Source organism: Larus michahellis, chromosome 6 (assembly GCF_964199755.1).
Source record: "Larus michahellis chromosome 6, bLarMic1.1, whole genome shotgun sequence".
NCBI classification, from domain to species: Eukaryota; Metazoa; Chordata; class Aves; order Charadriiformes; family Laridae; genus Larus; species Larus michahellis.
The window spans coordinates 68,160,079-68,173,816 of NC_133901.1; the positions used below are offsets into that span (position 1 = coordinate 68,160,079).

The window sequence follows — 13,738 nt, forward strand, 5'->3', positions numbered from 1 at the left end:
ATTAACATGCCAGGACAGCTGGACTTTATCAGAATTGTTTCATCAAAAAGCAACAACCTTTGAAGACTATGGCCTTTTGTTTCCATCAGTAAAGGCATAACCAGGCCAATTTCCATTGCTTATCCTTAATGATCACAGCTGTAATTTGTATGTAAATTATCAGTTAAATTGTTTTAGATCTGCAAAGCTCAAACCATGATTCAGGAAACGCTTAAAGACTTCTTCTCTTACAGAGCAGCAACCAGGGGCTCTTGTGAGGGCCTGGACTTCCCCAGGCAGGAGAAGGCAGTAAAGGGCATTTGGCCACCACGCACCACTGCCTGCCACATGGCAGGCTCAGGAAAGACTGTTCCTCAACTCCTCGTTCACTTTTCAATCTGCCTTGCAACAGTTTCTTAAATTAGATATAAAAATCTAGAAGGGGAAGGGCAAAAAATACTGATGGGAATGCTCAGGAGAGGCTAGATACGCGAGCTTCAGCCCCATCCCAACTTCCATGCAGCTCGGATCTTGCCAAATCTCAACCCTTTTTCAGCAAAATTGTATTAATCCAACCGAGTTGCTGTGATGCAACTTCTCATTGAAAACAGACGGCTTTGCAGGGACCACTCCTCCGGTTCCAGCTCTTCTCGCTGAGTGCCCAGACACAGGGAGGTGGCTGAGCTGCTCCCTGCGACCCTCTGCAGCTTGTGAGAAGCTCCTGGGCACCTTGATAAGACCAGTCTCATGAGGACTTGTTTGTGCAATGCTCGGCTCGGGAGCAATCTGTCTTCTTGCAGCTTCCTCCCTTCTGCACCACAAGAGCTTGTGCTCTCCCCGCCGGCCGAGATGTTTAAACGTTCACGCTCTAGAGGCATCTTTCATTTTGAGGAGGGAAAGTGCGACCGACCCCGGCTAAAGTACACAGCCCATCCCTGGCGGACGGAAATTGTCAATGGCCTTTCACCAGCCCCCGAATCAAGATTGATTAGCAGTAGCTTAAAATGATAGCTCACATTACAAGAACGTCACTCGTGTTACAGAGGACACCACGGGGAGGTTCTCCCCGTCGCGTGGAAGGGCAGGGATCCTCACCATGATGTTACAGAGCACAGTTGCCTTGAGATCAGGTCCTTTTCTTCCCCCTCCCCGCCTCGCTAGAAGCACTTCCAAAATCCATTTGTGCTCACAGTGAATCTCCAAAGCCATCAGGATTAGCAGCACCATTGTCTTCGCTAACACACCGAAAATATTGCAAGTCCTTTTTCTGACCAGCTCTAAAGTGATAACAGACGTGGGGATGTCTCCTAAAAGGAATTTCTACCCACGAGTCCCTTTCAGGGGAACACGCTCCCATCGCCTGGGTTGGTGGGTTTTGCCTAGACAACTTCTTTTAAAAGCAATGTCCCTTTCCCAAACTCGCCAATTATCTTTGCCACCGCATTCCTTTGTCAGAGCAGCCTCCAGCTGCTTAATCTCAGCCACTTCAAGCTGCACCTGTGAATCAGCTCGGGCTAATCACACTAACAGATGGCAGGGGCCAAACAGGCAGCTAAGAACTTACATCAGTTTAAATAGCATCTAACATTTCACAGCCTCCGAGCAGCCGTATACCGCAGTAACTAACTAGGGGAGCTGAAATCGGGCTCCTACTTTATCATCTGAGCAAGCGTTCGGAGCAGACAGTACAGCTGCCAATTACTGATCGGGCCGAGGAGCAAATAGGCTACCTGGCTACGGCGTTCGGCAACTAGCTGACATCTCCCGTGAAGGATCTCTCTGTCCTGCGCGTTACGGTCTTTACAAAGCACGGGCGATAGCAAGCTACCGGTCACCACTGGGATTGTGCAACAGTGCACAGGGGGCATGAGGAACCAATATGAATTTTACATTATTCTTTTTTTTTTTTTCTTAGCAACTGCTCTATTTAGAGCCTATTAATAGCTTTCCAAATTCTCTAAAGGGACCGACGTTTAACATTCGGATAGGTTTAAGACTCTTTTAGCCCATTTTCATCACGCATAAGTAACATAAAATGCGGTTTTAGCGCTGGATTGCCTTCTGTGCGACAAACCTCGAGGTCCTTTGCAGACAAAAAGAACCGCATTGTCTCCAAATTCATTCTCCCCGGGGAGATTTCTGCCGAGATTAAGGATCGAAGGATTTGCCTCATTACGACTTAATTTTATTTTTAAAAGTTTCCATACCACCTTTTAACAAAGTGAGCTGGAGCTCTGCTTCTTCCGCTAAGTTTCAGCTCAGGTTGAGGGAAAGTTAGTTCATCCGAGAGAGTCTAAACCAGACAAAGGCTGAACTTCAAAATTCAGGAAGAAAGGAAACTGCAGAAAAGCTAGCAAGAAAGGGAGAAAGAAAGTACAGACCAGTAAAGCGCGTTTAGAAGAATATTAGTTTATTTTTCTTTTTCTTTTCCAAGTTATGAACTACGTGAAACAGAAAACGGAGGAGGACGAAGGCACCACTATTTGACAGCCCATGCAGTTAACAACGGAGAAGCTCTGAAGGCAGGAGCGCGAGAGACGGGACATTTTTCGCCACGTGGATCTTGCTAGTGACTCCTGGCAGTTCGCTGTTACTTACTCATCTGGTTGCTGTCATTCACAAAGTCCTCGGACCCATCATTGTCGTCTTCATCATCCCCAGAGGAAAGAGCATCTGCACATTAAAAATAATCAAGTCTTTAAACCAGCCTATTTTTCACAGGCAAATAAACCGATAACGCTACATCTTAGCCCATCTATCAAGGGGAACAGATGTTCTGTTAGTTGTGCAGATGCTATAGAAAAAGAAAAATCCAGCCACAAAATGTGTGTTATTCTTCTAAAATGCTAACAAAACTAGCTAATAATCTTGAAATGCTACAAAGTTACCAAAGGGAGCTTGATAACTCCAAAAAAAATCTCTTTCGGCTTACAATTTTTATTTTTCTTCAAGACATTCAGTTGGGCAGAACTGAGTGTCTCCAGAACGATTTATCTCTAAACTTAGAGGACGTAGGACACCCCGTTCCTTTTCTGATGCGGGGGTGGGGGGGAACTTGTGTTCGTTTTACTGACTTTATCATCACCACGGGCGACTCTGTATAATTTAATCCTGTCATAGTGGCATAAAACAGAGGGCTATTCAGCAGCTGTTAATCACTATAGACCCCGTGAAGTAAAAGGAGTATATACAAACTGAGTCCATTTCAGGGTCAGGACAAGGGGGAAAATACCTGAACTAACTACAGAACTCAGCTCAACTCGCTGGGCCCGCGTGGACTCTTTCACGTTATGTCAAAATGTGTCTTAATATCGCATTTTACAGCTTCTACATGCAAAAAAACCTATGTTTCACTCACTCACCTGTAACATTTACAATGAAGTACAGAGTATCACTGTCTAGGCTCCTAACAGCAGTGCAAGCATAGAGGCCCGAATCTCTGGGTGTAGCATCCTTAATTTGTAAGTACTCCCCAATAATCACTGTCCTATTGTCGGGCCCCAAAGGGACCCCATCCTTAGTCCAACTGATCATGACGGCGTCTTTCAATTGACAGCGCAACTCAAGCGGTTCTCCTGGAAGTGCTGAATATACATCTGGCTGAGAGATTTGGTATTTGGTTGGCGGCTCTGCGAAGGTGGAAGGAAAAGGAGGAAAAAGAAGAAGAAAGAGAAGGGAAAGGAGAGAATTTCCAACAAAAGTCAGTGAGGGCCCTTTTCATCCACAGAAATCAAGTTACGTTCAATACAAAAGTTGCATCCAGATTAGCCCAGCAATCTGCCTCGTAAAACCGAACCGTATGCAGCTATGGGACAGGCTTTATTTTCAAGAAGTGCACCACAAACAAAGCTCATTCCCTTTCGATTGGTGTCCCAAGTGTCACGCAAAGGCACAGCCCTTCTCTCTGGTCACAGCGAGCCGACCCCGGGGAGAGGAGTGCTGCTGAACCCGGGGGCTTCAAAGGATTTGGAGGCGCCAGGAGGAGTTCAAAAAGCAAATTCAGGTTTATGTCCTCGCATTTGTGCATATGATTTGAACAAATATTTCTCTTTCCCCACCTGATTTGGTAGGCTGCTTTTTAAAAGCATGCAAAGTTCCATCTCAAAGTCTAGGGCAAGCTACAATACAGCTTTATACACCTTATAAACTAATTCAGTCTTGCTGACACCGTCACAAATCCACAGATCTGCAATGCAGGTGTTTCAGTGAGTACTACACGACACTGCTAGAAACCTAATTTCCAGAAGGAGCACAGGCTCCTTGCTACATATATTTTGTAACAGTGATGAGTATATTTGAGTCTGCTTGAGATTTTTTAAAACGCAGATTCCACTGTAAAATAATTTAAAAAAAAGAAGTAGCTGAAGCCCGCTAGCTAATTTACTTTGAAGTTTTTAAGACTTCTTTGTAACGCTCTACCTGCAAAGAGAATTTCTTTTACAGAGTTTATGCTGTGCCAACAGTGTACAGGAGTCTTTAAAAATGTCTTTGTTTAAACTTTTTTAAAGCCACCGTGGGTGAAGATAACTCAACCCTCCTTTAAGTGCATTAGTGGCTTTCGCTGAGGAGCCCCAGGAAACTCCCAGGATGGTCACACAGGTGGCGGCGTCCTCCTGGGCAGATCGGTTGTTTGCATACAATCACAAGGAAAATCGTTTTCTACCTCCCATCCTGTCTTTTTAAACTATTATCCCCAAATTTACGCTGAGCCTTTCGATATAGAACCAAATCCAAACTTAAGAACGGTAATTTACTTCAAAATTACAAAAAAAAAAAAAATCCTTTTACAAGGAAAATTACTAGTATAGTGAAGAAAACCAAGCTTCAAATAGCTATTAGCATTTGGTAAATATTATCCTCCTCCATTTCTTTCTCTCTAGGGCACCAGGGAAGATACAGCACAAAGTGTTGTCACGAAATAATGAAGTCATGTTTGGAAATAGTGAGTTATTTCAGGTAAGCCTTTGTGTTGCCAAACTAGAATGTAGCAGCACTTAAGACTGTCACTTTTTATAATGTTTGCCTATAAACTTTTTCCAGTGTGGGTTTGAAATGGTGCCCAAAAGCAAACAGAGAACAGGTGGGATTCAGAGGCATGAGTCCGCCCGACAGCTTCGCTGCGAAAATCAACCAGTTTCAACTGTTAAAAAAATGCCCAGCACCACATAAACAACCTGCGCTGCAAAGTTAACTCTCTCTCCAGGACACCGCACAAGGATTTTTACACGGCTCTGAAAATTAGGGACAAATTTTGAGCTCATGGGCACGCTGTGCCATCACATCAATGGTTCCCCTGGGGGCTGACATCAGGATTCTTTCCCCGCGCTTCCACATCTTTCGAGAGTATCAGAGAAATAAGGCTGCAAGCTTGCTCAGCCCCCACTTTTACGCATGCTCCAGTGTTTTCAGCAGCATCCTCCTGAATTTTGCCTTAGTGCAAATAGCCGGATGGGAGAAGGGGGAGACAGCCCTGCAGAGCCTGCAGCACCAAGCCGGGACTGATGATCTGGTGTCCCATCCGTGCTCCTCCAGCCCTCTCTGAAACTCTGCCTTGAAACTCCATCCCTCAGCCATCACCACCAGCCCTTTGCTGGGCGAGCTCTGCACGGCCGCGGGAAGGCGGCACGGGATGCCTTTCTTAGCAGGTTCTCCTGCAAATCCTGTAATTGTGGCATTAGTTCCTACTGCAGAGGTGCATTACCTGGTGTGAATAACACCCGTCCATCACCCCTGAAAAAAACCAAACAAGCAACAAAGGCACGCGTAGAATTCCTGGCGGTGTTCTTAAACACTGGGGGACAAGGGAGGGCACGTTGCTTCTGCTATTGTCTGCTCTCAGCTACATCCTTATTTGTAATAGCGCTGCACACAATGTATTTTAACTTTATAGGTGGAGCTATTGAACAATACCGCCATGGAAAACCCAGCTGCTGTTAAATAAACAGACGTGAACTTTTTCCTTGCCTGCTCATACCGTCTCGCAGCATGGTTTATGCCATCCAGGCATCAAACGGAGTAAATACTGTTTGTATAAAAGCCACGACCACAATAGAGGACTGGGGACATTCTGAATGCTCTATTTCTGATTATTATGAGATAAGCGATTATATTCCAAATCATGCTTCTGTTCAAGATTCGGTCACTGAAACGGGAGATTTATACTTCCTTAGGTTTTAAATTATTATTATTATTATTTCTCTCCATTTCTTAAAATGTTAACAAAGAGCTGCTTATCTTAAGGCTCAAGGCATTTAGTTACTTAGTTACAGAGCCAAATAATTAAACAATCAGCTAATAGCTAACCCCAGCAAAGATTCTCACACAACTCTCTGTAACACAAAAGCCTCAGACCCCACCAAGCCACTTTCCTTTCAAAAGGCTTTAGTAAATAACTAAACGCTCACCACAGCGTGCCCAGAAAGGGTCAACAGACCTGACCCGCCAAGAATCCAAGAGGTTCACTGCAAAACTGAGCCTCCCGACAGGGAAAGCCGGGCTGCCAACCACTACCACCACTCCTGCTTCTCCTACCCCTTCTCCCGTTTGTCCTGCCATGGAGGAAGATCCAGCAAGACCACACGGGTGAGCCACAGGGATGTCGAGCTATGTCTGGAGCAGAATAGCCACGGGCCCTATGACTTTGGGAGCGGAACCCAAGGCTTTCCACTCACTCTGCAGGATCGGGATGCCCAGGGATCATCACTCAGGTCTGCCACCTTCCCTCCCACCTCCCAGGTACAAGCTGATGGGCTTCTCCCTCAATTTCAGTTGGCAGGCTAATATTAAAAGCCGCTCCACGTCCTCTTCTGGTGATGGATGATAAACTCAGCCTACAAAAGAAACAGCCACCGGTTTAAGCATGCAAAGAGTCATTCCTGGCCACAATGACTATCTCCCATTAGCCAACGGCAAACCAAAGCCACAGAGGCTAAGCACGTCTCCTTACACAAAGGGGGACAAAATAGTGTTTGCAATTCATCCATCTGCTTCTCCAAAGTCGCTGGATTCCTGCTGACTTATTTGTACCGTGTTTCCGTCCACTAGCTGCCAGCTCTGCCCAGCTCTGCCTCCGCCAGGCATCATCAGGAAGTCTCTGTTCTAATAAAATCCTTTCCAAGTTACTACAGTTCCTTCTAGAATTTTAACACACAAACAAATTTAAAAAAAAAAAACCCAACCTCACGACTGAACAATGCTCCGAAGAGCAGGAATCATTTCTCCCCTCTCTCTAATGTATACAGACATTAATTGCTCAGATCTGACAAAAGAGATCTAGACCCTGTAGGAAAACTTCATCAAACACAAAGCATCAAAGAGGTATCTGTGACAGTTACAAACAGAAATATGTGGCAGATTCTAAACCTTCACTTGTTCCTTTAAAACAAGCGCCTGGGCTGCTCTATTTGAAAGCAGTTCCACAAAATGTTAAGACTGTCCAAAATAAATTGAGATATTTTTTCCTGGCGTCTTCTTTAACCCTGTTACCCTTATCCTATAAGGACATAGTCATCTGATGGCTGGACAAGAGACGAAACTAGACTGAAAAATAAAAAAAAATCCAAGGAACGGAAAGAATCCTTTTGCCCTGGAAGTGAAAACCTGCAGAACGACATAAGCGTTGCCACATAATACATGCCTCGTGCTCTAGTGTGTAGCTTCCAGCCACACTGACCTGCCAGAGTATGGACCTCCAGCATCATGTCAACTCCTATTGAGGGTTACATATAATAAGATCATAAAAAGAAGTGAATCTCCTCCAATTGAAAATACTCGCCAATGTCATCACGGGTAAGGGAAAATATTACACTACACTAACTTGTTTTCCTAAGCTTTGAAGATTTAGAAAAATAAATAATTCTGGTGCGCAGCAAAGAGTTTCACCACTTGCGGAACCCCCTGGCCAAGAGGAAAGCTCTGCATGTGCACCTCAAAGTTACCCCCGCGTGATTGCATCTATCTGCCTCTTTGGCAGAGGAGCAATTACAGAACTAGAACTCCTTGAGGCCATCACCCAAAAGCAGCATTTAGCCCTGGCTCCAGACACAAGGGCCTCAACACACCCAGCAGAAGAGGACAAACGTCACGAGGCCCCCTGCTACGTTGGTGTGTTGGCTGACATGGGGCGAGGTGCATGAACTATTGCAGCACGGCTTTGATGGCTGCAAAGCAGTTGGGTTGACGTGTCTCACCCTGCGGTTGAAGGAAGACGACTCCTTTTTAAAGAAAGAAAGAAAAAAAAGTTGTACTTGTCTAGGCTTCGTGCAGAGATTAAAAATTCCTACAACTTGTAGCCTGCTTGCTCCTACCTGTCTTTATAGTTGTGATCATTGACTTATGGCTGCACAGCCACGCAACATGCATCAAAAACGCCAAGTATCACATGCTCATGGGCTTGGCTGTGTGCTTTATGTTTTTGGAAGCCAAGCCAGGGAAGACTCAGAGCATGCCAAGTTCAAAGTAAACAGCAGAGAGACCAGCGAGGCCACCTCCTGCTGCTGGGAACTGCCCTGCAATTTCTTCCTGTTTGTCCCCATTCTTCACGGTCTGCTCCTTACAGGATGAAGACTTCTTTATGCAACAGTCACCGGAGGATTTATCTCCAGATATGGGACAGAGCAAGAAACAGCAAAGCATCCGTATGTCTTCTGCACAAAGGCTTGGTAACCAGGGAGGGAGAAAACACCTCCAACCTTGAGCAGCCACACCAAAACCCCCAAAATTATTGAGCTGCCTTTCATAATTTCATCAGTATGATGAGAAGATACAGGCCATCTTCAGGATTTGAACCTTTGGTTCCAGGCACCAAATCTTGACCTTTTCCATTCAAGCCATAAGCTCCATCAGCTGCCTAAAGTAATAGAGTGACAGCCTCTGTGCTGAGTGTTCTGGGGAGTACAATACAAACCTAACACACATGTAACGCAATCTCAAAAATAATTAACTACTCTTCAATCTCATTACAGAAAAGTCTTCTCGTGTAATCTATTATACAATACAAAGGGGAAATGCATCACCTTTTGCCAGAACCTCAAATGAGAAGCTGAAAAAAAAAAAAATTAACCTTCTCTCTCTCAAAAGCAGAATCCAAGACTAGGATCATTTTTCTCACTGTTTCTACTTTCAGCGACAGCAGAACATCAAGTCTTCCTGACTGCACATAACCAAGTGGCAGAGCAATTTAATCAACTCCCATTGTCCAACTTAGATTAAAGTCTGCTTGGGAAAAGCTACATAAGATACGTACCCTTGGGAAAGGTATGAGCACATGCGTTTAGTCGCAAAGGGGTTTTCTTGGGTTTAATATTTCCTTGCATCTATTCCAACCTGTAGCTTTTTTCAGGTTCTTTATTTGCATTTCAAGAGCAACATGAAAACATAGCAGAACACAGCATAAATCCAAACATGAACACACAACCTTTTTCTTCAGAGTTTGCCAAAGGCCATGCTCGGGACTATTACTACTCAACAAGCAAAAGAAATAAATTAAAACTGCGAGGTTAAAAATTGCACAATTTCGTGTTCAAGTGTTAGTTCTGGATGCAGAGAACATCTATTCAGGTTCCCTATAAGCAAGTCAGCAGTTGTTTCTTTTGTACGTGGTCCCGTTTTTACTTGACTGTACAAATCCTCTTAATTTTAGCAGCTCGTCTGGAAGTCTCATCTTGCCTCTTCCCTTGAAATGCATCTTCTCTCACTTCCTATAGTGGGATTTGAAAAAAGTCAGTGGAAACAACATCCCCCCAAACATCCCCTCAGCACTTTTCAAAGTCCTAGCCACAACCAGAGGATATTCTCCAAATACTTCAAAGCTTCAAGGCTCCCCATTAACATCTAGTCAAAAGGCATCAGAGCTAATTTAATTCCAGCTCCACACCAAGAGAAGAGTCACGGGTGGTACCTGGGGACAAGGAAGGAGCAGCAGAACAAGCCCTGAGGTTAAAAGCTAGGCTGGCTATCTGCACTTCCAGGTGGCCCACAACCATTTACATGACAAGGGTTATTTTTGACTTGCAGACGCCTCTGTCACTCCCCACTGCAGCAGTGGCTCCTGGGCACTCTGCCATACTAATGGAAGATGGTTCAAATGCTTCTGAATTGTTCGGAGAAGGGCTATTAGCAAGCAGTGGTGAGCTGCAGATTTATTACAGAGCCCCCACGTTAACCCCGCACGGCTGAAATACCTGTGAGTAAACAACATCAGATAAATCTCTGCGTTTCAACACCGTAATGTCTAAACAGGGTTATTTTTCATGATTAAACTATGTTTAATAGGACCAAGCTCAAGAACCGCTCAAAGTTTCAACTGGGGTTTCAAAGTGATTTTTAAGAACTGTTGGGCGGGCATTCAGAATCATAAATCATATTGCTTTCCTTGAAACCAATTAAACATTGCAACACGGAGACACTGAGCAGGGCACCTGACGAACTGGCAAAGCGAGTCCCACGAAAGCAGGCTCTGCCCGGCTGCCCAGCTCACCCCACGGCCCAGCCCACGCAAACAGGACCACGCACCTCACGTGGGTATTTTCTACACCACAACTTTTTATGACGTGCAAAACTAAGTCGCGGCATGGTTGCTCTGGTCAAGTTCTGTTCCATCCAACCGCAATTTAACCTCCTACAGAGCCATCCCGCTCAGGCGTGCCCAGCCCCAGCATCCAACGCCCAACCCCACTGAGAAACAGCCACCAGCCCCCTGGGAGGAAGCCTGAGGCGGCAACTACCATGTCACAAAACTCCTTTCAAAATAGAAACTCACGAAAAGCTAGGAGAAAAAAAATTAATAAAATACAGCCAAAATACGATTTTCTCCTCCCCAACCAGCTTCTCATCCTCCTTTTCCTCCCTTCCAGTCCCCAGCACACTGCCCTTCCCAGTAAACCCTCACGAACGCGAGCCATTTCCTTGGTGCAAAGGGATTTTCTCCTCCTTGTAGTTCTTGTGGCTTTGCTACCGTGAGGCAAAGCTTCTCGAGGCTGCTCGACATCAGTTAATGTCCCAAACCGATGAGCCAGTTCTTTTGCGGGGGAGGAAAAGCAATAATTACACACAACTTGCAACGGCATGTGAGGAGGGGAATGAAAGTAGGTCAGATCTCACAACTCCTCGGCTTCGCTGAGGTTCACCAAATGCTTTCACTTACAGTCATTTTAAAAATACAATTAAAATAATAATAGCATGGCAAGCGAAGGAAGCGGCACAGCAGAATTCAGCTAGCGCTTGGCTTGCCTTTCTGTCCCTCTCTTTGATACGGATAATGTCATTCATGTGGTGACACGCAGCAAAAGGACTTGAACCAGCAGAAAGCGAAGCCCGCGAGACCCGTCTCTGTACCAGGTGCTGACTGCTCTGATTCTCAGAAGCAGGTCCAGGAAAACCAAACCCCTAGAAAAGAGTTTCTTTTTCAAAAAAAAAAAAAAAAAAAAAAAAAAAAAAAAAAAAACACACACACAAACAAACAAAAAAAACCCCAAAAACAAACAAAAAAAAAAGAGCAGTGATAATAAGAGATAGGAAAGGCTAACCTGGAGACGTACATAGTTGGTATATGAACTATAAGCTGTTTTTACAAGTGTTTTTTTATTTAAAAAATCCACATAAATGTTTCCCCCCCCTTACAGGACATCTCATTTTGCAACTGTCCCCGTGGCGAGGCGCAGTCCCCCAGCAGCAAAGGCCGACGCAGTTTCGCTGACGTCTCGACTCCGACTGAAACCCGAAGGGCCAAACTTCCAGAACAGCTCGGCGCTCCCAGTGCACATTTCGTAATTATAACAGGAGCTGTTGGCTGCCGCCCTCTCGCAAATCTGGTCTTTATTTAAGATTTGCCTGTACTCAAAGTCGCTCCAGCTTCTCTTTCAATCACTTTAAAAGCCAGTTTAGTCCCCAGTACTACCAGACGGCATCTCTGCTTTGGGGGGAGGGGGCACGCTGTGCCAAATCCCTCCCAAAAAATGCTACAGAAGCACAGTACGAACCTAAATTCAAAGGTCTGAATTTCAAATCGGTTCCCAAATTGCTGTAAGGATAACTTTACCCCAGCAGGCTCCATGCCGGATCAAATCGCCCCAACATTGGACACTTTTAGGATTCAGCCGGACAGGTTGCTGGGCCATCGTGTCTAGACTGTGCATTTGCCAAGAGAGGTTGGACCAGACGACCCTTGAGGTCCTTCCAACATGGTACTCTAGGATTCCATGAAGTACTGTCCGGTTTCCCACAGCCACCACAAACACAAACTGGTGCATCCCGACCGACTCCGCAGAAGATGCTCCCATCTGCGCTGGAGGAGCCCAGCGTGCCCAGCCTGTGACCGGGTACCAAACCCTCGCTCACATTGCTGCAAAACTCCCAACTCTTCATCACTGCAGACGTGTTTTGGGTTCACGATGTCTTTTCAGCATGATTTTTGCACTTGTTTAACAACACTGAAATCAGTTTTCTCTTCTAGTTCATCCAGGTGCACTATTACAGATCGACAAGACGTAACTTGCCCAAGTGGGTGATGGTTCTTTTAAAAACACGGATTTCTATTGCTAAGGAGCGCTGCTTCGAAGAAAGTCTCCGCTTTCACTCTAAAGCTTCAACCTTGAGGACTCACAAATGCTTAACACTCAAAAATCTGACCCTTCTAGTATGAAATTTTTCTCTATTAATGATAGAAAAAAGGACAGTTAAATATTTTTCTCACACTCCCATGTGTTCCTAAACTATTTATTCTAAGAACATACTAATCTTTAAATGTATTTGTATAAAGGCAAGTGATCATTTCTAATGAAGCTGGGAAGCTGGATATAGAAATACGCTCATTAAGAGCTATGCTACAGTTATTATTAAAACACCACAATAGTCCATCGTCTCAGGCGTACACAACCTTGCATAACTGGAGTTGTCAGCATTTTCATTGTAAATTCTGCTTCCAAAAGTTTGTAACTTGCCCGTAAAAAAAAAAAGTTACTATAGCCTGAAATTTGTTGCAAGTTCTCTGCCAAGGAAGAACTATTTTAAGATTAGAAAACTATGCATCCATTGGAGTTGGTGGCTGGTTTGGGGTTTTATCTATACAAGTAGGGTTTTTTTTAAAAAAAAAAAAGTAAAAAAATAAAAAAACCAATCCACAACTCAGCATCTTTGAAAATCTGTCTCAGAAAAAAAAAAAAAAAAAAAGAAAGAAGCAGTAAAGGAATCAAATTCCTAAAAGTTATCTTCTTTTTTTTTTTTTCCCTCTTCAAAATGTTACAATTGTAAAATATGGCAGATAGATAAGCCCAAAATGAGCAATTATTTGTGCTACTTTGCAAAACGGTCGCCAGGCTGACACATCACCGACTCCCAGTGCCTCATCAACCCCGACTGTAAATAACAACCCTACCCATGCCCAATTAGGCTGCAGCTCAAGACCATGCCTCTGCTAAAGGACTGCGGATTTTAAACGCAGAATGGACACATTAAAACTGATTTAATCTGGCTGCTCGTACAGTTCCTCAGAATCTCAGCTAGCAATTCTTGTACCGGGCCAAATAACTTACTGAACCGCATCCCCAAAAGGGCATCCAGCCCTCACCCGAAGCTGTGGGGATGTCACATTCCTCCATAATGGGCTGTGATAATTGCCCTTCCTTCAAAAAAAAAAAAACCAAACAAAAACCAAACTTCTGATTTAACTAATCAGTTTGAATTGTTAATCATAATTTGCAGATATCAAAGCCACTGCTCTTGGGGGGGCGGTGGGGGGGGGGAAGGTAACAAGGGAACCCTG

General features: G+C 44.6%; 1 protein-coding gene across 12 annotated transcripts in view; it reads right to left on the bottom strand.

Moving 5' to 3' along the window:
- FGFR2 (fibroblast growth factor receptor 2) overlaps window positions 1–13,738 on the bottom strand; it is an 87,603-nt gene that overhangs the window by 64,056 nt on the left and 9,809 nt on the right. For 4 of the 12 annotated variants that reach the window (XM_074590756.1, XM_074590753.1, XM_074590751.1 and 1 more), the window contains exons 3-4: window positions 3,342–3,608; window positions 2,578–2,652 (exon numbers count right to left, since the gene is read on the bottom strand). The exons of 5 other annotated variants lie outside the window; for them this stretch is intronic. In XM_074590756.1, coding sequence (XP_074446857.1) covers window positions 2,578–2,652; window positions 3,342–3,608 — 342 coding nt within the window. The remainder of the gene's footprint in view (window positions 1–2,577; window positions 2,653–3,341; window positions 3,609–13,738) is intronic. 3 more of the 12 variants (XM_074590759.1, XM_074590754.1, XM_074590755.1) reach the window with 1 other exon arrangement.